General features: G+C 40.6%; 1 protein-coding gene across 1 annotated transcript in view; it reads right to left on the bottom strand.

Moving 5' to 3' along the window:
- Positions 1-24,237, bottom strand: part of MAST1 (microtubule associated serine/threonine kinase 1) — an 85,457-nt gene that overhangs the window by 34,930 nt on the left and 26,290 nt on the right. Inside the window, exons 3-9 of the mRNA XM_083356778.1 lie at positions 11,882-11,970; positions 10,731-10,806; positions 8,136-8,214; positions 5,505-5,665; positions 3,963-4,038; positions 3,225-3,434; positions 2,838-2,939 (exon numbers count right to left, since the gene is read on the bottom strand). Of these exons, the coding sequence (XP_083212904.1) occupies positions 2,838-2,939; positions 3,225-3,434; positions 3,963-4,038; positions 5,505-5,665; positions 8,136-8,214; positions 10,731-10,806; positions 11,882-11,970 (793 nt within the window). The remainder of the gene's footprint in view (positions 1-2,837; positions 2,940-3,224; positions 3,435-3,962; positions 4,039-5,504; positions 5,666-8,135; positions 8,215-10,730; positions 10,807-11,881; positions 11,971-24,237) is intronic.

Below are 24,237 nucleotides of genomic sequence, written 5' to 3'. Positions count from 1 at the left end.
CCAAGTTGGAGAAAAGAGAGGCATAAACAGGAGCCCTTCTCTGCCATTCTTCTCTTTCTGATGCTCACGTGTTTGTTTCTGAACAGGACAACAAAGACAGAGTCAGCCTGGCCAATGCAGTGCAGCAACTGGCGGGCTGAGGAAAAGTGTTTTGTGATTGGCTGCTGTGTTGTCAGGGTAACACGCAGGCACCTTCAAAACTAGTTTAAGCAGATACAAGCCAGGTTGATGATCTGAACCCTTGGATGATAAAGGGTAGAGCCCAGATGGGGAGATAGAAGGAATTCTTGAGCCAGGTGGAAGCTCGCTCATGCTGAGCTCAGAACTGGTTTTCAATACCAGACTTAAAGGAGTATGTGAAGCAACAACATGGTGTTTGGATGTTCTCCACTTGGGAACTGAACTTTATAAAAGAAGCTTAATTCCAGCTGAAAGAGGGTTTCACTGCCTGCAGAGGAGGGCTTGTCATCATAGTTTTGGTGCTTAGGCAAAAATCCAAAGTCTCACCAAAAATTAATTCCAAAGACTCATCACTGAATAGCATGGTGTGCTATGCAGAGAGCTCTGCTGAAAATCCCATTTAGGCAAACAGCAAAATCACTTGTTTAAAATAGGCTGTTCATTCATCAGTCTTTTTATTTGGGACAATACTGTCTTTCAACAACTATCACCAGCACTAATTGACAGCCATTTTTTTATAAATAGAATCATCTTGAAAGTTTAAAACAATCTCCTAAATCTTCCATATTAATCCGGCTGCTAGTTAATTCAAAAGTCAGATAAAAATATGTCTTTAATAAACCAAGAAAGTAGAGACCAATCTCATTTCTAAAGGAAAAAAAAATCCACATTTGGATAGGAAGAAACCTTTCCTGCAAACGAGATGAATGAGCCTCTCGGAACAATAACCAGAAATGGTAGGTCTCTCAAACAACTGCAGGTGGTCCTCAACTTATGACCATAATTGAATTCAGAATTATGGTCTTAAGTCATTACAGCCATACGTCAAGGCATCACATGACTGGACCCAATTTTTGTGGCAGTTGTTAAGCAAATGAGGCAGTCATTACCCAATGGGCATTCTGTGCCAGAAATTGGAAGTAAATACCAGAAATCAGAAAAAAATGTCTGTAAAAAGTCAGTCTGTAAAAAGTCAGATGCTGGAAATGGCCATAAAGGTTAGCTAGTTGACAAACATCTAAAACACAATTATCTGGGAGGGGAGGAATACAGCTACCTTAACTTCAAAAACAGGTTGTATTTTTTTGGGGGGGTATCCATCATAACGTTGAATGGTCGCTAAGTAACCAGTCATAAAATGAGGACTAACAGTAGTCCTTAACTTTTTTGAAGCATTAAATGTTGGAAAATAATCAGTATCTTTTAACTTTGGAGCAATACAGTTAAAACCACGTGTACCAGTTAAAAACCTAGCTCTCACATTTTACAACAATGAAATTACTAGACCTATTCTTCAAAAGTACTGAAAACAGGTTGATAAACAAGTGATAAAGACCAGATGTGTGTCCTTACATTTATTACTCTTAATTATTTCCAAATCCTTTGATTGATTTAAATGCTTTGTCATTCTTAATGGTGTCTCTTCCATTTTCTGCTGCATAAATAATTTCTGAGAGCAGCTTTTCCCTGCTTCTAATTTGCTAGCCTTTATGTTCTACCAGTATGGAGCAAAAAGGAATAGCATGTCCTCAGATTTATTAGAATGAAAATGACTCTTAATGAAAAACCTTCTCAGTCAACTGAATTACGTTCATCCTACCTGGTTATTTGGTTCTTGTTATTTTAAACCCTTTTCTGCACATTCCATTCTTCTTCTTTTTAATGAGAAATGAATGCCTTTCTGACAACTACACCTATAAGAAAGTTTTCAAAAATGTGCTCAATTTTGCAGAAGCCCAGGTTATTTTTAATTTTTCAGATATGTTCTCAGTACTTGAAAGTGTAATGTTTTATAGATTCAATGACATCATTAACTAATGAGGTTGCCCATTTCCTCTTTTTCCTCATGGCCTGTGTGCCAGCCTACCTACTTTGTCATCTTCCTCACACCTTTTCCTCTTTTTCCCCTCAGCTGGTGTTGAAGTAGTAGCTGGTGTACCTGTTCTTTATTGTAATGTTCTCAGTAGTAAAGATTTCCTAAATGTCATAGCTCACTGGCTTCACCCAGTGCTTCTAGTGTTTTCCCTTCCTCCTGTTCTTCCTCTGAGCTGCCAATGCTTCTGCTGCTGATGCGGATACATGCTGGGGCCTCGGCCTCGGCTTTTTCCTGCTCTTATCTCCCACAACCACTTCCGTCCAAGGCCATTGTTTTGATCTGTATCTGCTCCAAATAAAGACTGGAAGACAGGTGAGCCAGGTGAGCTATAATCTATCTCTCTTACCATCTCAGTTGCTAGGATAAGGGGAACTCTTCACTCACCCCTCCCTTCTGAATTCAGTGCAGCAAAGATAGCTGCAAGAAGGTAGAGGTTTTGTGTACATGTCTGTGCATTTGAGAACTGGATGTGTGCACAAGCAGCCCACAGTGACTCCACAATATCTCAAGCAAATTTTAAGGCCTAGTGAAATAAATATAAACAAGGAGAAAGAAAGACCAAATCATAACAATCTTCTTCCTAATTCCAACACTGCTATTTCCATACCTTTTAATTATGTGCTGATCTTCCCTGTGTGGAATGTTATATAGTCACTAAGATAGGCTTATGGTATGTTCGTATAGAAAGATCTATTGACAACAGGGGCACACACTTTAGGTCCTTCTGCCGATTCCAGGCATACCCATACATATGCATGCACTCCACCCTTCTATGCCTCACCAGGCATTCTAGTAGGCGAGCTGGACGGGAGATGATAATGAGTAGCTTCTTCACCAGTTGAGTGACAAAGGTCACCTCTTCACTCTCAGAGCGTTCATAAGCCTACAAGCAACAGAAAAGATGGCTCATTAGTGAAGGAATTAGCCTGCCATTATTAAAGACCACAGCACTTACCAAATCTACCTCTCCATGACCTCATTACTGGAGTCTCTAATTCCACTAGGCACATCATGTAGGTGGCCTTTCCAATTTCCATCACTTAAATCTATTTTGCCTCATAAAGGCTACTCCAAGTGAGCTTGATTTTTCAGACTGCTTTTGAACCAAGCTACCTATAAGTTTTATTCATATTTCTGGTATTTTATTTCCTGGATTGATGACACTCACATCTTTTAATAGCTTCTCCATGTTCTCTTGCAACTCATAGAAATAGACAGTAGTGATGAGACCCTCCTGGGACTTGGCTAAACAGTCTCGTGCCAGTTCAATGACTTGGTGGTGGATGAAACTGAGCGCCCCATCAGCCAAAGGCAACACACTGTCTGGCTCATAGGATTTAATGAAATCTTGCAGCTTCTCTTCCATCTGTGCTGTGGCCTATCGGGGTAAGAAACAATTCTTGCATAAAGTAAAAAAGGACAGTCCCAATAACTCAGACTAAGCCCTGTTTTTTTTAAGCACAGAAAAGTATATGAGAATCTTTATCCTCAAACTTTACACTCAAACCTCGCTGTCCAGATTATCAGAGACAGAGAGAGAAAGAAAGAGAAACAGAGAGGGATCTGGATGATAAAACCATTCATTTATTACTGTCTTTTTTAAGGGCATTATTCAGGCTATTAGAGCTTTTTCCTTAAATAAAAAAGTCTGCTTTATTCTAGTATCATTGAGCCTATTGTCCTCTGACTTGGTATCCTTTGTCTCTTTTCTCTATTCTTTTCTTGGAATACTAAAATATTCAGGGGAAAAAGAGACAATATAAAGTGATTCAGTTCATTGTCAAATTCATTTAAATGTCAAAAGAAGGACCCAATCTTTCTGCCCCCATCTTAGCTGCTGCTCACCCCCCCCCCTGTAACTGTTCCAGCTTCAATGATTAGGATCTTTTTCCTACTCAACCCTTACCTTGGGGAATCGCTCCTTATAAACATGATTCATCATTACTATCTCATTGTCATGGGAGGATGGAGACCGGCCCGGGCTGCCAAAATAAATAAATAAAAATCACGAATCAGTCCTTGGTGACAGTCTTTTCCATTTCTTTACACTTTCTATTTCCCTAAATTTTATTTGAAAATCTCATGCCATGTTTATTTTATTACCTTATTCAGTAAGGTGGTAAATCCTGTACTGTAGAGGTTGGCAGACAGCAGCTTGGTGTGTACTAAAAGATCCCTATATAAATTTCCACAGATTTCTCACTGTAAATTATTTAATAACAGCAGTACCAGAAGAAACCCTTCCTTCTGACATTAGATGGTTGGAAAAAAAGAAATTGTGCACATGGGAAGGAAGGATGAGCCAAGGAATACTATTTGTGCACCATTATTGTGAGTACTGAAAACAATTTTCTGGTTAAGTGTGTGCTTATCCTAAGTGCACATCCACCCTAATGAGCCAGTATTTTGCATCTGGAGTCAACTGCTCAGTCTAGAAAAAAAGCAAAGTAGATCTCACAACATTAAATAACCTTACTCTTAGTGCACCCACTTCCACAACCATTAATCCTTATGCACCAACAAAATTGTGCACAAAATCAACAATAGACAACAAGCTGGGAAAAGAGAGTGTAAGGTGGGATGGAAAAGCATGCAATGATAACTCCCATCTTATGTCCATGTTACCATCTACAGCCTGTACAACTGCAATAAAAGGTGAAACCTACAAAATGAGATCCCTTTTCTATTATGAAAGTTTAACCTTTGATTAAGGTCGTGCATAATAATAATATAGGAAGTACTGTAACAATATTGCCACCATTTTGGAAACAGCATGGCATCCTTCCCCAACCTATTGTTCCCCAGATGTATGAGACTAACGTAACTTTTCTTTCAGGCTTCCCGTTTGGCTCATATCAGAATAGCAAGTTGATCTTCTCAAAAGTAAGAGCCAATGGGACTTTGATAAGTGTACAAAAGGCTGTCTCTTTAAAAATGTGAACTGCAACACATTCCATATTTACTGGTATAAGTGATATTTTGTAGTTATTTTGTGATAAATGTTATGCCATGCTCTATTTCCATTCCATTTTCTCTTTTAGAAAACTAAGTTCATTCCTTAAAACTACCATTTTGCCTCTTTCAAAAGTAGATCATACTTGCTTTGGGTGATGCTATTTTAGGGATGAGGAGTACCCTAAATTATTTAAGAGATATACACCCGTACTTCATAACGGTCCTATAGATTTTAGGTCTGGCAGCAAAGAAACATCTCTAACTGTTTCAGTTTGTAAAATTGTGATAGAGATCAGTTAACTCGCTTAAATATATAAACATTTTTCACACTTGTTGTACGATTCCAGCAGGGGGTGGTTTTAAACTCTTTGGCATGAAGCGTCCCTTCAGAGTTGAGAAGGGACAGAAAAAAGAAAGCGCGTCATATGGAATTGTACTGATCCTGCAGAGGAAAAAATGCTGTTTAGGCTGGTCTTGGCTGCTCCATCCTTACCTGAGGCTCCGGGACCGGGGCCGTACTGCGGGAGACCGCCGCCCCCCGTCATCATCGGTTATACTCTCACTGCTGCCAAAATGCTTGGACAGGAAGTGCAGCTCATCCATAGTTGGCTGATAAGGCAGCTGGTGAAGGCGCTCTTGGGAGGAGCAGGAAGACTGCGAGGGACAGAAGGGACACCAATGCTGAGATGCAGCAGCTCTATCGTGTGTGTGTGTGTGTGTGTGTGTGTGTGAGATTCCAAACCGGACACCGAAATACAGCTATTTCTGGAATATCTCCAATTCCTCTATATGGGATGTTCATCTTTCAAATACAATACATGGCAAAAAGCAAAATATAATCCAATTGCTAATTATAGGTAGTCCTCAACTTACAATGGTTCATTTACAATGGTTCAGGAAAAGGGCGGTATACAAATAAAACTATTATTATTATTATTATTATTATTATTATTATTATTATTATTATTATTATTATTAATAATAATAATAATAATAATAATTTAGTGACTGTTCAAAGTTACACAAGTTCACTGAAAAATGTCACTTATAACCATTTTTCACACTTATGACCACTGCAGCATCCCCATGGTCATGTGATCAAAATTCAGATGCTTGGCAACTGATTCATATTTATGACCGTTGCAGCCACGTGATCACCTTTTGTGACCTTTTCTGACAAGCAAAGTCAATGGAGAAACCAGATTCACTTAACAACTAACTTACCAACTGCAGTGATTCGCTGTGGCAAGAAAAGTCGTAAAATGGGGCAAAATTTACTTAACAAAAGTTTCGCTTAGCAACAGAAATTTTAGCCTCAATTGTGGTCATAAGTCAAGGACTACCTGTGCATATATTGCAATCAATCTAGAGCTCTTTGCATCAAGTCAGATCAATGGCTTACGCAGTTCAGTACTGTCAATACTAACCAACAGGACTCTTCGTATTTTTGGTGGTAGCCCTACTTCTCCTCAGCAGAGAAAAGAGATTGAACTAGGGCCACTAGCATGCTACCTATATGATCTGCCACATGTGAATTAAACTGCTGTTTATCTGCAAACCAAGAAGCTCACATGGCATTACAAATGGTGAACCGTGCACATACAGCATTATAGAGTATAAATGTGACTGTACGCAACTCTCTCTCTCTCCCCTCCTGTTCAACATCTATATGAAGCCGCTGGGTGAGATCATTCGTGGCTTTGGGGTGGGGTATCATCAGTACGCTGATGATACTCAACTTTTTTTCTCCACCCCGAACCAACCCAGCGATGCCCTCACCGTGATGTCCCGCTGCCTGGAGGCGGTCCGGGTTTGGATGGGGAGAAACAGGCTTCGTCTCAATCCTGCCAAGACTGAGTGGCTGTGCATACCGGCATCTCGGGTTAACCAGTCTATTCCATCATTAATGAAGGGGGGTGAGGTGTTACCCCCCGTTGATAGGGCTCGCAACTTGGGTGTCCTCCTGGATTCGCGGCTCAGTTTTGAAGACCATTTAGGAGCCGTGACCAGGGGGGCTTTTGCCCAGGTTTGCCTGGTGCGCCAGTTGCGACCCTACCTGGACCGAGATGCCCTATGCACAGTCACTCATGCGCTTGTGACCTCCCATTTAGACTACTGCAACGCTCTCTACATGGGGCTGCCCTTGAGGACCACTCGGAGGCTTCAGCTGGTGCAAAATGCAGCCGCGCGAGTTGTGATGGGGGTTTCCCATTACTCCCATGTAACACCTCTGCTTCGCGAGCTGCATTGGCTTCCGGTTGCCCTCCGGGTGAGATTCAAGGTGCTGGTGATGACCTATAAAGCCCTAAATGGCTTGGGTCCAGGATATCTGAGGGAACACCTGCTGCCGGCATCAAGTTCCCTTCGTCCTGTGCGCTCCCACAGGGAGGGCCTTCTCAGGGTGCCGCCGGTAAAAGAATGCCGGCGGATAACACCCAGGGGGAGGGCCTTCTCAGTGGGTGCGCCTGCCCTTTGGAACCAGCTGCCTGTGGAGCTCAGGACTGCCCCCGACCTTCGATCATTTCGCCGAGACCTGAAGACCTGGCTCTTCGAGCTTTCCGGCCCAGGCTGAGTTTTAATTGGGGTTTTAACTGGGGTTTTATATGTTTTATATTTTTTCAGGGATTTAGTTTAATCTTTTTTAATTGCTCTTAATTTTTGTATTGATGTTTTATATGCCCTGTAAACCGCCCTGAGTCCTACGGGAAAGGGCGGTATATAAATTCAATAAAATTCAAAATTCAAATTCTATGGAATTAGAGGGAACAGCCACATCCAATCTGTTCCCTATGTTCCATTATCTCACCTATCAAATCAGAGAGCTTAACATTATGTAAACATTTTCCCTAGAAGTGCACTAATGTGCCTTAACAACCCAGACTGAATCGTTCTCTTTCCCTGGCCCTTTGGATGACTTGCATTATGCAGAGTATACTGCATATAAAACTCTCTTGATGGTGTTGTTTGTCTGAGCAGTTGTCCTCTGGTGATCAGTGAGCTGGTTTTAACAATTTCTTCTGAACACATAAAGTACATTATTTCTAGTTCTCTGGTCATAGTGTTTCATAAGCAACACTGGCCTATAAAAGAGCTCTTTTATTTAAACAGTTTTTGTTTATCTTACTGATACTGTAGAACTTGGAGTGTTGGTTCCATATCCAGATGATGGTAGGGAAGCCAAAGACCAACGCCGGCCATCTGCCCTGAAAGTAACAGGGTGAATATAAAAATGGGAATCCTTAAGATGGAATGGGTTTGGGGCAAATCACATAATGTATGTGACAACATCACTGGGCAAATGCTGTGATATATGCTCTACTATCACTGGGATATAAGTATATAACTGCTGCTTTTCACACATATACCATTGTCACATTTATCATTACCTTAATATCACTCTAATGCTGCTGATGTCACTAAACTTTAACTTACTCTAGTATTTAAGAGTGAAAGGCAGAATTAATCCTGATTAGAAAAAGCAATTTTGTCATAAGTACAGTTCAGTCAATTGTGTCTCGTTTGCTGAAATGTCGTTTATTGTAAATAACTAATATCTACAAGAGGAGTCATATTTAGCTTCTCTGAAGATTCTGAGCCATTTAAGAGATTCTTAAGAAAATGTATGTTACAAAAGCTAGTTTAATCCTAAATGCTTTTAATCTAGGAAATCTAAGATTCTAAAAGTTCAGTTAGAAACAGCACCCACCACAAGATGTTAAACCGAGTAAATGCTGAGCTGTGATAAAGGTTTACTTGCCCACTGAATCTCGGTCATATCAAAACTAGCAGCTGATTTAAACTGTATAAGATTAATGGTAAGGCCATCAACCGTTGTGGAGGGTCATACTTTTATTCTGTTGAAAAAAAGATTTGATGTAGCAAGAAAAATGCAGCCCAGGGAAGCTATGAGATGGTTAAGAATGGATGCCAATATCATATGTCACTCATATTTTAACCATAAAATATGATGAATATGATGAATGAGCTCCAATCTGTAATAAACCCTCGCCAAATAATCTTCTTATAAGTCTCCAAGATTGCAGACTAGGAGTTAAAGCAGCCCCCCCTAAACTGATGCTTCCAGATGACTTGCCATCGGTCATACTGATTGAATGGGATAGCAATCCCACCCAAATGGAAAACGCTCGATTGGAAGTATTAAACCCAAAGGGTCAATATTCTTATACTCCAGCCTGGATTTACATCTCTCTTCCCAGGTACATTTGTTCATCCTGACCCACATTGCGTCACCAGCCCAAATCAGTCTTTGTCATTGATTCTTCAGCAATATATTTATATGTTGGTGAAACTATTTTACTACTGAATGTATATATGTGGATGTTTCTGTGCAATAATTGAAACTTTTGACCCAAAGGTTCATGAATTCACTTACAAAGTTGGTTTTCAGTCCTACAGGTCTTATATATCAAACAGCTTTGGCTGCTTGTTGTCCAGTATGAATCCGCAAGGACCTCCAAAAAAGGCCATTTAAGATAATATATGTAAAAATCAATCTGTCCAGGAAAAGGTATGTGTGCTAATACAACGTGTTCTTTCCTGCTGTAAGACATTCAGATGGCTCAAGTATTTTTAGGCAAGCACCCAAAAATGTAGAACACTCTTGTCAGAAAAAAATCTTTGTGATATAATAATGACTGTTACTTGGCTTATAGTACCCTTTTTACTATCAATTAACCATATCAATAATTCACAGTGTACCAGATTGCAATTATATAATTCCAATCTCTTCCATATAATTTTATTGCATAAAATTTATCAAGCATAGGCTTTACAAATAAAAAGCAATTTTAGTTATAAAAGCAATCATGCCTTTAGGTGCAATGCAAAAAAAAAGCAGAACAAAAATATGTAAACAACCCAGAATGGATTTACTCAATATTTTCCTAAGGGGCTGCTGGAACCTCACAGTCTGTTCCTTTGGTTTTGTGGGTGGAGGTGGGCAGGAGAAGTTGTATGTGCCTGTCTATAAAAAGAGAAGAGAGCAGATGGGGAGTAGGGAGCAGATGGGAAGTTCTTCCATAACCTCAAATGTCCCTGTCAGGATGATTTAATAGATCAAATACTAGAACAATAGCCAAAATCCTGCATTCTCCTTCAAAGCCTAAAGAGCCAGGAAGTTGAGTGAACCATTAACACGACAATTTGCCATCCACAGATCAGCTTCTTTGAATAACTGGTCTCTACCCCAAGTGGATACGTTTTCCTTCTGCAGACCCTTGACTCACTCAAATGATCTACATGTAGAATCAAATATGGAAGGTTGTGGCTGAGAATGGTCTAATTCCTGTATTATAATGGCAGGCTTGAATATATATATATATATATATATATATATATATATATATATATATATGTGTGTGTGTGTGTGTGTGTGTGTGTGTGTGTGTGTGTGTGTGTGTGTGTGTGTGTGTCTATGTATATGTATATATATATATATGTATATATATGTGTATATATATGTATGTATATATATATATGTATATATATATATATATACACATACACACACAAACATATAGGTATATATATGTTTTCTCACTCTAATTCTGGGATTAGTTACTTTCCTATAGAGGTAATATTACAATTACAAACAGTTCTTGTGGACTGCTAACAGCTGATAGGTAAAGGAGTATAAAGGATGGAACTTCTATGCAATTCATGTTTCTCTTGAGTCCTAGAGAGGGAGGGCTCCTCTTACCTGCGGGAAGAAGCGAAGGAAAAGTGGGCTGGTGTGTTGGGGGAGAAATTCCGAGGACTGTCAAGGGGGCTGCTACCTGCGGAAAGGATAGGGTAGGAACACACAAAATAAAATCAACATGCTGCTCTATGAGGCTGCTATCAAACTATGACCAAATCAAATCTATTTCCAGGAGCCAGCAAATTCTAGAGCCTGAAAAATCAATCAAGATGGTACAACAATCAGTTAGCAAGATGGAAAAGGGCATAGAGAAGCTTATTAAATATGAAAACAGCAGGTAGAAGGAAGCCAAGAAACAGAACATTGGATGGATGGATGGATGGATGGATACATAAACCAATGGCTCAAATATAGCAATGGATTGTTGATTGTTAAATGGCTGATTAGAAACTAATTAGAGGAAAGATGGAAAATCAGGTCAGTGGCAGACAACTTAAGAGAGTTAGAAGGATGAATAAGATAGTTATACAATATACTCCATTATATAAATATATATGTGGAATAAAATGGCTCCCTGGATACATAAAATAATGAAAGAACAAAGGAGGAATAGGGTGTATAGAATTACAGGAAAATGGATGCACTACTTAAGACCAAAACTGCTTCTGAATAATTTTCACAGGACAGCTTTAGGGTCAATGTCATGCTTGCTGCTAAACACACAGATAAACTCATAAGAATGAATAAGGCATGAGTGAGCATAAATTCAGTTTCTGTGGACATTTTGCCTTACATAAAATTATGTAATACTCCCCCCTCCCCCCAAAACACACACACACACACCACACACACACACACACATCACATTTTGGTCAGTTCTGACAATGAGAAGGAATCCCACATTTTAAAAACAGAGGAACAGAGCAAAGATTAAAAGACAAAGAGATACGCCCTTGATTTTTTTAAAAGGACATTGAATGATTCCTGGATAGGGACATTAACAATTGGGATACAAGATATTCTTTATCGGTAACTTATTCAGTCTAAACAGGCAGCTTACTTAAAGAATGGGTTCCTGTTCCTGTCTAGGCAAGAACAGAAAAGCAGGACTTAAAAATGCCTGGAATTTTCTTGTGGCTGATACCCAATTTTGCAGGAGGCACTTCAAGGCTGGAATTCTTGGAAGAAGGAGGGCCAAGGGCCTAACTCACCAATATGACCTGGGAGTGGAGAGTGAGGTCGTGGCAGCGTTGGTGATGTACTTGTCAGGATCAGGCTTTTTCTGTTACTGGTTCGGCAGCTGTACAAAGAGCAGGAAAGAAGAAAGGCCTAAATCAGGGTGTGCATGGACAAAGAATGCCAACCAGGAAGCAGTTGTTAGAAGACTTAGAAGACCACCGATGGAAAATTTGGCCAATTAATTATCTCCAGCTCAACTCGAGTGACTACTCTAAACAGCAATGAAATATGAAGTTGGATTGTTCCACTGAGTCAGACCATTGATCTGTCTTACACAATGTTGCTGCTTACTTGGTCTCAAGCTGACAATTTTCCCAGCCCTGCTGCTTAAACTCTGTTAACTGTAGAAGCTGAGGACTGAAGCAGAGACCTCTCTTTTGTAAAAGTAAAGTATGACCTCCTTCTAGGATCAGACCAGTTATATTTATCAAGTTTTACTTTTTAAGGGAAACTACAGGAAGAAAGGTTATTGTCATGGATCCAACACGATGCAAACCTAACGCAATGGGAAGCCATTACAAATGGGAAGGATTTATCAACAGATGTTGAAAAGAGGAAGGATATTCCTTCAACCTGACTTCCAACAGGAGCTCTAAGTTCTAGACTCTCTTGCTTACGCTCTCTCTCACATATTTTTTAAATTTAGAAATTTTGGATCCATTCTTGACAACTAGGACCACCAGATTTTCAGCTTTTTTCTCCCTTGAAAGACAAACAGGAGGACACTGGCTATTTAAGAAGCTCCATTCACAGTAGCAGAGCAAGGCAAAACAAAAATTTTAAATAATCAATAAATAACACTTGTAAGCATGATTAGTAGCCTTATTTTCTCTTCCTAAAGTCATTTAATAGTGCCTTCCACCCATGGCATAGAAGACTCAATTCCACACTTGTCACACCTTGCCATGAGTAAGTCTATGAGTAACTTGTCATATTATATAATGCAAACTATACAATAAGCAAAGCACTCAAAACAAAGATCCTCTGCCAGAATATATACAGTATGTAATTTGGGCTGGTACCATTTAGATGTGCACCTTGACAAGGACCAGCTAGGATTACCTTGCAGTTCCTCAGGTGCAAGTGGTTGGATTTTGGCATTATTCTGCCAGCTCTTGTTCAGCCAAATCTTGTTCAGTATTGCAAAAGCACTACGGTGTAGGTTACTAGCTGTAGACAAGGCTGGATGTCTGCCCAAGCCTAATGCTGTCAGCTCCTCAGGTTGCATGGCAGCTCAGACACTGTCCAGTTATTTATTATGAACAATTATTTGCTGATGTGTACCAGTCCTGATATCTACTACTTGTTGCAATTCCATGCTGACAAAATATGAACAACCCAAACAGGAAAAGGGCACGTGAGTATGTGCAATAAAAAAAGTCAATACAATTTGCTCTTCTATACTACTCTACTGAAAACCGGTCCTGTGAAGGGAGGGAAAATACATGTCATAAAATTATATTCTATATTCTGATCAGACACAAGAAAATAAAAATGAACACATTTAATCGTTCATGTTCTTGCCATCTGTCTTCTATGTGCTTCTTCTATGTGGTATTCCAGCCAATAATGCTTTGTGAATGACTGTAATTTAAATATATTTTCCATACATTTAAGATGTATCACATCTATCAGCATATGTTACATACCACTGGTCCAAGAAAACCTGTGGCATCACAAACAAGGTAATGATTTGCAGTACTTCTGGATTTTGGATATCATAAGTGGCTAATCAAGGAGTCTGCTAAGAAATATTTTCCAGATGGATGTAGCGCAGTTTCTCAACTTGATGGCCTTTAGATATGTTGGACCAGTACCCATGACTTCTCAGCAAGCATAGGTGGGATCATGATACTGTAGCTGCTCCAATATGTCCTAAAACACAGTTCTCCACACCCCTGTGCAAGCGACGTGTGTGCACATGAAGCTCCACCAGTGCAAGTGGCGGGCATGCACGCGAATCCATCCCCTCCCCACCCCTGCTGCTGATCCACAGAGTTGGAAAGGTTGGGAACGATGTCCTAAAGCAGGGGTCTTCAAACTCGGCCCTTTTATGACTCATGGACTTCAACTCCCAGAATTCCTCAGCCAGCGTGCCTGGCTGAGGAATTTTGGGAGTTGAAGTCCATGAGTCATAAAAGGGCTGAGTTTGAAGACCCTTGTCCTAAAGCATTAGGAGGAATCATTTAGCATTTAAAGTCCTCTCAATGTCTAACTGGCAGAACTTTCAAGGCCTCAAACATGGTGCTTTCTTTTGCCTGAGATCTTTGTAAACAAACCCAGAATCCTTTGCAAAAATAAGCTCTCACATTGAATTGTGAGGTACAGCTTTCATAAAAAACATTTTTCATTGTATACAGGAAGTCCTAGACCACAACCGAGCCCAAAATTTCCATTGTTAAGCAAGATGGTTGTTGGGTTTTGCCCCATTTTACGATCTTTCTTGCACAGTTGTCAATTGAATCACTGCAGTTGTTAAATTAGCGACACAGCTGTTAAGTGAATCTGGCTTCCTCACTGACTGCTTATTAGAGGGCCGCAAACAACGATCACATAACAAAGAAATATACGCCAGTTGCCAGATGCTGCTGCAATAGCCGCAAGTGTGAAAAACTGCCATCTTTTTCAGTGTTGTTGGAACTTCAAATGGTCACTGAACAAATGGTTGTAAGTAAAAAACTACGTATATTATAAAAAATAGGATTTATAGCATAGCTAAAATTAAAAGAAACACAACAATATGCATAAGAAAAATTCTCAGTAATGAATCTCTCTGTCAGATTTGGCTTGCACAGACTTTGAAATAGAGCAGTGGTTCCCAACCTTTTCTATATCCCACACCTTCTGATACATTCTCGCACCCCTTACAAAAGTTCGAAAAAACGGCAATGAATTATGCATATACACTATAATTTTGAAAACCCAAGTTTTTGCACCCCCTGGAATATCATTTCACCCCTGGTTGGGAATCCCTGCACCCCTGGTTGGGAATCCCTGAAATAGAGGAATGGACTCTGAAAAGAATAACCAATAAGCATCCAAATTGTTGCTCTATATCAAAGAAAATCAAGCCACCACTTGTTAGCCAGACAGAATTTCCAGCAACTTTTCTGCAATGATCAAATGAAGGTGACCAGTTATGAATATTTGAAAGAATGGTCATGATCAAGGGGAGATTTATGGAATCCTATTCAACAGCAATTATTATTACTTGGTGTCTGATCTATGCAAACACTTCATTCTAAAATACGTAATGGTATTAGAAGTGCCGCATAACAGAGTGAGCGCCTGTTACTCGTCCCAGCTTCTGCCAACATAGCAGTTCGAAAGCACGTAAAAATGCAAGTAGAAAAATAGGGACCACCACGGTGGGAAGGTAACAGCGTTCTGTGCGCCTTTGGCGTCTAGTCATGCCGGCCACATGACCACGGAGATGTCCTTGGACAAGCGCTGGCTCTTCGGCTTTGAAACGGAGATGAGCACCGGCCCCTAGAGTCGGAAACGACTAGCACGCATGTGCGGGGGAACCTTTACCTTTACTTATTAGAAGTCAATCCTTATGATTTCCGAATAGACTTAATTCTAATTATTCTGATTAACCAAACATCTGGAGAGCAGGAGGATGGCGAAAAAAAACCAAGGAAAATTGTTAAGGATAAAGCATGTACACACACACACACACACACACACACCATTTTTCATAGATTTTTGCCCTATGCTGAATTTTCCCTACCATGAGAAGTAGTGGCTTGTGGCAACCAAACAGAGAAAACAATAGAAAAGTCCCTTGAATAAGCCTTGTAGAAACAAAGATGCTTAATGCCAGAGCACACCCAGGACTGCTCTTGCTTTTTCAACCCATATTCATCTCAGTCAAGGTACTGTAAAGGAGATTTTTCCTCTGTACTGAACTTCATTCCACCACAAGCAGCAAAACACCCTTGATCATCTGTGATTATGCAGCTCTACATCTGACACTTTCTCTTCAATTAGATGACAAATATTTGTATCCATAGATCAGTTGAAGGGTTTTTTTTAATGGGTATTTCTAAAACTTAATAAGATGGTGAGACAGAAAGACTTCCCCTAGGGGGAAATTCTACAACCATAAATAAGACATGACCACAGAAAAGGCCCTATTCTGCACAACCATACTGTGGCCATTCCAACGCTGAATTGAAACCAGGAGATCCATGGTAAGTATCGATACACAGACACTTTGATACTAATTGGGGTCAAATTCTTCAGGAACTTATATGTTAATAACAACAACAACGTGAATTTGTCTTAGTTGCTTACTGACAGCCAGTACAAGTCTGGGATCCACATATCATCTGAGGGTACATGGGTAGATTTCAGTGGAGTTAAGAACTTGGATGGGGAAAATACAACTTTATTGTTACTTTTTTATTTTATGCATTTAAACATATTTATGCATTTAAATGTATTTTTCAAATAAGGGCTGGGATTATGGATCTCAGAAATTATCTATCCTCTCAGAAAAGAGAACTAGGTCTGCTGGAGTGGGGTTCTTTTTAAGAGCAAAGTCTTGATATACTATTCTAACCAAACCTCATGACTATTATAATATTTTGAATTATGTGTCTTTGGGAGCCAAGTTCAAGTGCTGATATTATACTCTGTAGCTCTGGTAAAGAAATCGCAGGACTTGGGCCAGATTGGGAAGTTTTAAAAAATTTGGAAGAAAGTGAAAGCCATTTCCATAAACCTTTTGAAGAATCTGTCTGTCTGTCTATCTATCAAATTTATATGACTGCCCATCTCGTAAGAAGAGACTCTGAGCAGCCTACAGCAAAAAAAGAGAATAAAAACATGTCAAGTGCAATCATTTAATAAAAAAGCAAACTACAGATTTGATCAGCAATCGAACCACCTCAAGATTTCACTGGTCTGCTGAGACCCACAGGACCGATGACAAATCAGATCTTCAGGGACTTCAGGAAACTAAGGATGGATGGAGCTGGCCTCATTTCGGGGGCGGGGGGAGGAGGGGATAATGTTCCATAAGGTGGGTGCAACAGCAGAGGAGTCCCGCCTCCTCAGGCCTCAGGCCTACCAAGTGAGATTCCCTGAAAGACCTGAAGCGTGCCTCTCTTGCCCTATCTGATGGGAAGAGCAGATGTAATTGAGGAGAGGCAGTCCCTCAAATTTCAGTTTTCAATTGAGCTTTCAGAAATAGGAGATTCACACGCAACCTTTGATTATCTAAGATATCCAACTTATAGAAACTCTCATACAAATTTACATGCTTCATAAAGACAATGTAGGAGGAGCCAAGCCCAGCATTTTATGAAGTGAGTGTATGCATTTTGATACATTTCTTAGTCTGAAAAGGTGCAACCAGACACTTCATAGAAGAATCATTACACAGGCTGGATGAACTAAAGTGGTTTCTTACATAATTTCTTAAGACATTATTAATATACCATATAGTGAATCATCATGTGATTGCACATCACTCCCTGATTCATAATTGTCTCCACTGAGAAAGATGAATTAAGTTTGGAATAATTTGGAAAGTTCATCTTCAGGGCAATGGAAGAAAAAAAGCCTCGGGCCCAGACGTTCCAGGCTAAAATCTTACTGCAAGAAAATGCCATAACTTACTTTTACTGATTACATACCAATGTAATTGTTGGATTTTATTTATTTTATTTTTGTTGAACTTTCTAAGGTGCCCTGAAAGAAAGTATCATAAAAATGTGGCATATTTATGTATAAAAGATTAAAGTGAGACAAAACAGTGAACCCTTCTTTGAAGAGAGGGCTCTTTCATTTGCATATCTGGAAATAAATAGGATTACATGTTTACAATTCATATTCAGCATTTCCATAGTGCTTTAAAAAGGGTGCAGCTGGCTTGCTCTGGTGTCTGGCCATGCATATGCAAAAGAGCAGTGGGATTGCTTTTTTTTTAACAAACAGGACATGTGAATTGGAGGTCCCTTCTCTTTCTTCACACTGCTTCCAGAATTTTTATTTTGAAATTGATTTTAACTCCCAATTTATCTTTCATGCTCATTTATAGGACTAGAATATATAGGTAATGAAGCATTGGGAAATACTTTCTAGGCATTCCCTATCTGCACTGTAAAATTCCAGATGACCTCTAGACAGCAATATGGAGGTGGCTTTCTATGTCTGTCTGTCTGTCTGTCTGTCTCCATCTATATTTTGGACCTTTACAGCTCAATTATCGTATGACGACCTTTTCACATGGGAGTAAACCTGACTGCATATAAGCTATTCAATTTTTCTAGTCCTAGTGCCCAATAGAGATTTTGGCTAGGGAGGGTGGGGATTTTTGTTTCAACTGTGATAATTTTGAAAATGATTAGAAAGAAGTAGATCCGATTCTTGCAAGAACAAGCACAATTCTTTTTGAAGAAAAAAAAAGACATGATAAGGATGGTTCTTTTCAGGCTTGCATGTAAAGCTGAAAAACTCAGGCTGCTTTAGTAAATACCACAGAGATGCTGTGTTGTACAAGGCAGAAAGCATTTGTTCTGGATGTATACAACTACATTCAACATATCCGGAAGACCCCAAGTTAAAGAAGACTACAAAAATGAACAAGGAATATGGCTGCTACTATCAAATTAGGGCTAGCTTTTAATTTGCAGCTATTTCTTTAAACATTTAAAGAAATCATAGGCCAAGAGCCTTGGTGGAGCAGTGGGCTAATGCCTCCTTAAGTAACACCAGCTGCCTGCAATTAGTGCAGGTTCGAGTCCCACCAGGCTCAAGGTTGACTCAGCCTTCCATCCTTCCGACGTAGGTAAAATGAGGACCCAGATTGTTGGGGGCAATAAGCTGACTTTGTAAAAATGCCGCTTGGGGGCGGGGCTGAAAGCCCTAATAAGCAGGCATATACATAGAATGAAGGCTATTGCTAAGCACATTGATTTGTGCTTCTTAGATTGTAAGCCGCCCTGAGTCTTCGGAAAAGGGCGGGATATGAATGGGATTAAAAAAATAATAAAAAAGATTAGGAGGTAACAGGAACTCTTTTCTGTTTTTTTTTCATTTTTCTAACTCCAGTGCCCAAAATACAGTTGGATTCCTGCTTAGTTATTAAGTCTTTCAGTTCTCAGCCTAACCTACTTGGTCAACCTATTGAGGAATAATCCTTACAAATGCTGCTCAGAATTCCTCAAATAACACATTCAGCCAATTAACAAATTAGGAATATTTTTCAAATAAAGTAATTCTTGAATAACTTAGAACACAGCTTTCCTATAGATGGAGCAATGGGACAGAACATATTTCTCTGTCTCCTCTGTGGTTCAGCTCCCTTCTTTTGCTACAAATATTGTGCTGTTTAACTCTCCCAGACATTCTGTGCTTAAAAAAAGCCTAAACTTGCTGTGTTAAGTCACTTTTACTATTGTAGTTCCATGCAAAGAGTTATTATAAACCACCTGGTCACTAGGTTGAGCTATACCATTTACATCTATGTTGATTATACCCTTGCATTCCCCAAGACATGTGTATCTCCTGCATATGTCCACTTTCCCATCTTATCTTTTTATTGAGCTATCAATCCAAAATCAGTCCTTTTAATTATCAATGTTTAAACAAAGGATCTATTCTCTGTATAGAAAGATAGCTGAGACATAGCTAACTGAACCTCTCTGGTGGAAATACCGTACGTAAATTTCTAGTATGTTAGCAAAGCAGCGAGACCTGAATGCAAACATTAGCAGTGCCACAATCCTTAGAGACCTGCAGAGATAAGAGTGCGGTTCTGCAGCCTAGCAATCCTGCAGCTGTGTTGCATTAGGTGCACAGTGCATATCAGAAGCACGGCATCTGCATCCATTCCCAGGCTTTACCCACCACTGCCCTCCCAACCCAATAGGAACCGCATTATTGTTGTGTGGCAGTTATCAGTTGCTGCAGTGAATGGGAGAGGGAAGAGTTTATGCTCTTCTAAATTGTTTTCCATACAGTCATCTCCAAATGCTACAGAACCTAGCTCAGATTCTTAAGTGCCAGCTGTGGTAGCATAAACACAATGAAGAGCAGAAGCCCAAATGTCTGTCCCACCTGACTCCCTCCTTTTCAGCCTCTAGGCACTCACCTTTCTGAATCAACAGTAAAATGCCTTTGGCTCTGTCTCTCTCCATCTACTCCCTCACCTTGTAACATCCCAGGTACTCTCACCCTCCCTCCAGCCCCTTCACTGGTCTCCCCACCATCCTCACAGATCGCAGAGCAAAGGGTTCAGATGATGGGGCACTGCCGGGCTGGAATCTGGGAGAAAGGTACAGAGAAGGACAGACCTAAAGGAAGAACATGCCACTTCTCCATAGGCTGGGTTGCCATTCATATACATTGCCTGGCTGTTGCCATGGCATCCTATTCTTCCCAAGCCCTTCCCCCAATCCCTACTCCATGAACTGCGCCACATCCCCACCAGCCACTGCAGCCCCCCCCCCCCCCGCAGCCTCTTCCCCAGGGATCCTGAGCTGCCTGGCCAGGATTTGCAGGGAGGAGGAAGTCACACCCCACCACCCCCCACGGACACAAATAGCCTTAGAGTCTGTGAGTTTCAAGACAGGAGGATGCCGCAGGAAGAAAAGAAAGAAAAAGAAAGAAATAGAGCGCACGAGGAAGGGTAGGGAAGAAAGTGACAGGAGCAGCAAGGATGGAGGAGCAGAAACAGAGGGAAGAATGGGGAGGGGCTAGCAATGGATGGAGAAGGAGAGGGACGGAGGCGAGCACTCCCTTTCCCCCTTGGTACCTTTTTTACCTTTTAGTGCGGCGAAACATGCTGCTGTCAAGGAAATCGGGCATAGAGAAATTGGAGAGCGCTGTCCACAAGGACTCAGACATCATCCCCCAGGGGGGCCATAGTGGTGAGTCTGGGAGGTCTGCCTGCTGCTGAAGCTACTTCTCAGCACCCCCCCTGCCCCCACTGGAGCAGGAGTGGAGGGATGGGGGTGCGGGGGAACCTTTCCTCTGGAAGAAGAAAGGAGAACTGCAGCGGAGGGGGGAAGAGAGCAGCAGAGAAATAGAGGGAGTGAAGGGAGGGGCACAGAGAGAGGGCGAGGAGGGGGAGGCGTGAGGGGGCGGTGCTGTACGAGTGGTAATGTGTGCTAGAACACACACTGAAAGTGGCTGTGGTCTGCATATGGGTGTGGATTGTGCGCACACACACACACACACACACACACACACTTGCCCTGTACAAAGACTAAGGTTTGGTTCATGCAGTATTCCTTCCAGTCAAGGACTGGACCCAAATATGGACCCCCTGCATACAAATAGCCTGCAACTTCTCTACAAATAACACACTACGTCTTAGCTGCATCTGTATATATCACTACCTGGAATGCAAAATGGTCCTGAGCTATAAAAATCCAAAGATTGCTTGTGGACATCTCTAGACATGCACAAGATGCCTGACTATATGTGATGCTGTAGGTGTTCACACACACACACACACACACACACACACACACACACACACACAAAGGAACACTACCCAAAGTTGGAACACAATTGCCTGCTTAATTTTAAACTGCCCAATCTGGGTTGAAGCTGATTCATCTAACCAACAGCAGCTGATCTGGAATTTAATGCTAAATCTGTGAAATGAGACGCTTGTCAGTAGCTGGGGATTCTTTGGGTCAATGCAAGCTGCTTTACAGGAGTTTCAACAAGGATCCATTATTTGTTGAGTCAGTGGGACTCAGCAAAATCACTTAGAAATGGATGTCATTCTGGTGCTTTGGATCAAGCCACAAATAATAATAATTTATAAAAATTTATACAGTATGCTTCCTGACTCCCAGTGTCACCCCTAGGAGGCACTGTTCACAGCTACTTTTCCCCATATACCTTTCCAATAATGTGTGAAGTCATACAGTGGCTAAAAAAATGAACTGTGAAAGAAGTCCCAGATTCGGATTCTACCTCACATGGAGATGTTACTTACTTAGATGTTTTGCATTTTGCACTTAATAAAGTAAAACAGATTTCTTTTGCTGGCTTTTGGTCTTTAGTGCACTGAGACGACTCTTCAGAGTCATACAGGCTGGATGTTTTGCAAGTTGAAGCTCCATCACTTCAGAAGGGCATCAGATTGGAGGAAGGCTAGGTGGGAGTAGAGTGTTGACTAACACTTCAAAAATACATTTTCCCGGTAACTTAGATTAGTATTTTTGTCCTGTATTGCAGAAGCAGTGATTTTCTATCCCACTGCAAATAATTTATAGGCTGGGAACAGAAATGCAAAAATGGATTCCTGCATGTGGCAAATTAATCCAAGGGCCAGTCTGCCCGAGCAAAGAATGATCACAATTATGTTTCAATTATGATGACTGCAGTACCTGGACAGAGCAAATTCTTCTTTGCTTCTTTCCAGTTCTTTGCCCTTCCCGTCTCTTTCACGGCATATTCCTAATAATGCAAACTATGAAAAAAGACAGATTTCTTTGCCTTATACCCACTGATAGTTTGAGAGAAAAAGCAAACGTTGTCTTTTATCTAAGAGAGTACTAGAATATAATCTAATGATTAAAATGTTGAATTAGGATTGGGAAGATTTAGGGTCAGCTTCACCTCATTCCTGCAAGCTCACTGGATTCCTTGGGATAATCCCTGTCACATATTCCAACCTACTTCATAAAGATCATGTTCATAGGATGTGATGGATGTCACATTGAGCTCTTGGAGAAAGATGGAAATTTATCTAACAATAACTCCAATAATAAATCAACCATATGATTTGGATATTCAGATGGGCTGGGAACTTGTGGCATAGCCCTCCAAACAACAACAGGACTCTTCGATAAGCACCTAGAGGGACTTGCATGAAGGAGCCCTAAACAAAATTTCCACATAGATGGAAAGTTTACATGTAATGAAAACAATTAGAATCAACACCTTCTATTTTGTACTTCCTTATCATAATGAGGTTGGGAAGCAGAGTGCATTAAGCCAATAATTCCTGCTGGTCCATCCCCATAACTATAAGCCCACTACCATAACAAATATAGGTTTTGAATCCATTCTTACTGTTGTACAAAGTCTGCATGAAATCTTCAAATCTAAAAACAAAATCTATGAACACCTGTGATCCCTAAACCTAACCCTAGGGCAGGCTAGAAAAGTCAGTGCCCTCCTAACCATACCCAAGGACTCCGAATTTGTTGCCATGTCCATTTTGCTCTCTGAGTTAAGGAAATGATTGGTCCATTAGTGGGAGAAAGTGGCAAGAAGGTAACAAGCAACAAGGAGAAAGCAGAACTATTTAACCAGTGGTGGGATTCAAATATGTGAACAGTCAGTTTTCTGTGTGGATGCCGCTTCTGAAAGTCCATTCTGGGCCTGGGCAACAAAAAATTAGCTACCGGTTCTGCCAAACTGGTGCGAACTGGCTGAATCCCACAGTGTATTTAACTCATTTTTGGCATCCATCTTTACACAAAGGGAAAAAACAGTACTGTAAAAAACAGATTAGAAACATAAGTTAAGATAGGCAAGAAAATGGTAAGTGAGCACTTGTCCACCCTAGACAAGTTCAGATCACTAGGACCAGATGGATTACACCCCAAGGTTCTCAAGGAACTGGCAAATGTGATCTCAGAACCACTGAACTATATCTTTCAAAGATCCTGGAGCACTGGGAAACTACCAGAGGGCTGGAAAAGAGCTGATGTAGTTCCCATCTTCAAAAAAGGGGAAAAAACGGATCCAGGAAACTACAGACCTATCAGCTTGACCTCAATACCTGGGAAGATTCTGGAAAAGATAATCAAACAATGAATCAGCGAACACCTAGAGGCAAACAAAGTCATTACCAAAAGCCAACATGGGTTTGTAAAAAACAGATCATGTCAGGTAAATCTTATTGCATTCTTTGACCAAGTGACAAAATTAATGGACCAGAGGAATGCTGTGGATATAATTTACTTGGACTTCAGTAAGGCATTTGATAAAGTAGATCACAATCTACTACTTGATAAGATAGAAAAATGTGCGTTAGACAGCATCACCACCAGATGGATTCGTAGCTGGCTGACCAGCTATATTCAGCATGTGGTCCTCAATGGAACTGCATCTACATGGAGGTAACTGTGTAATGGGGTGCCCCGGGGCTCTGTTCTGGGCACAGTGCTCTTTAACATCTTCATCAATGATTTGGATGAGGGGATAGATGGGGAACTCATCAAATTTGCAGATGACACCAAGCTGGCAGGAATAGCCAACACTCCAGAAGATAGGCTTAAGATACCGAAGGATCTTGACAGATCTTGACTTGACTTGAACACTGGGCACTATTTAACAAAATGAAATT

Source organism: Vipera ursinii (genome assembly GCF_947247035.1).
Source record: "Vipera ursinii genome assembly, chromosome: 2".
Lineage (NCBI taxonomy): Eukaryota > Metazoa > Chordata > Lepidosauria > Squamata > Viperidae > Vipera > Vipera ursinii.
The sequence above is the reverse complement of the archived record's forward strand: the minus strand, read 5'-3'. Positions and strand labels throughout refer to the sequence as shown.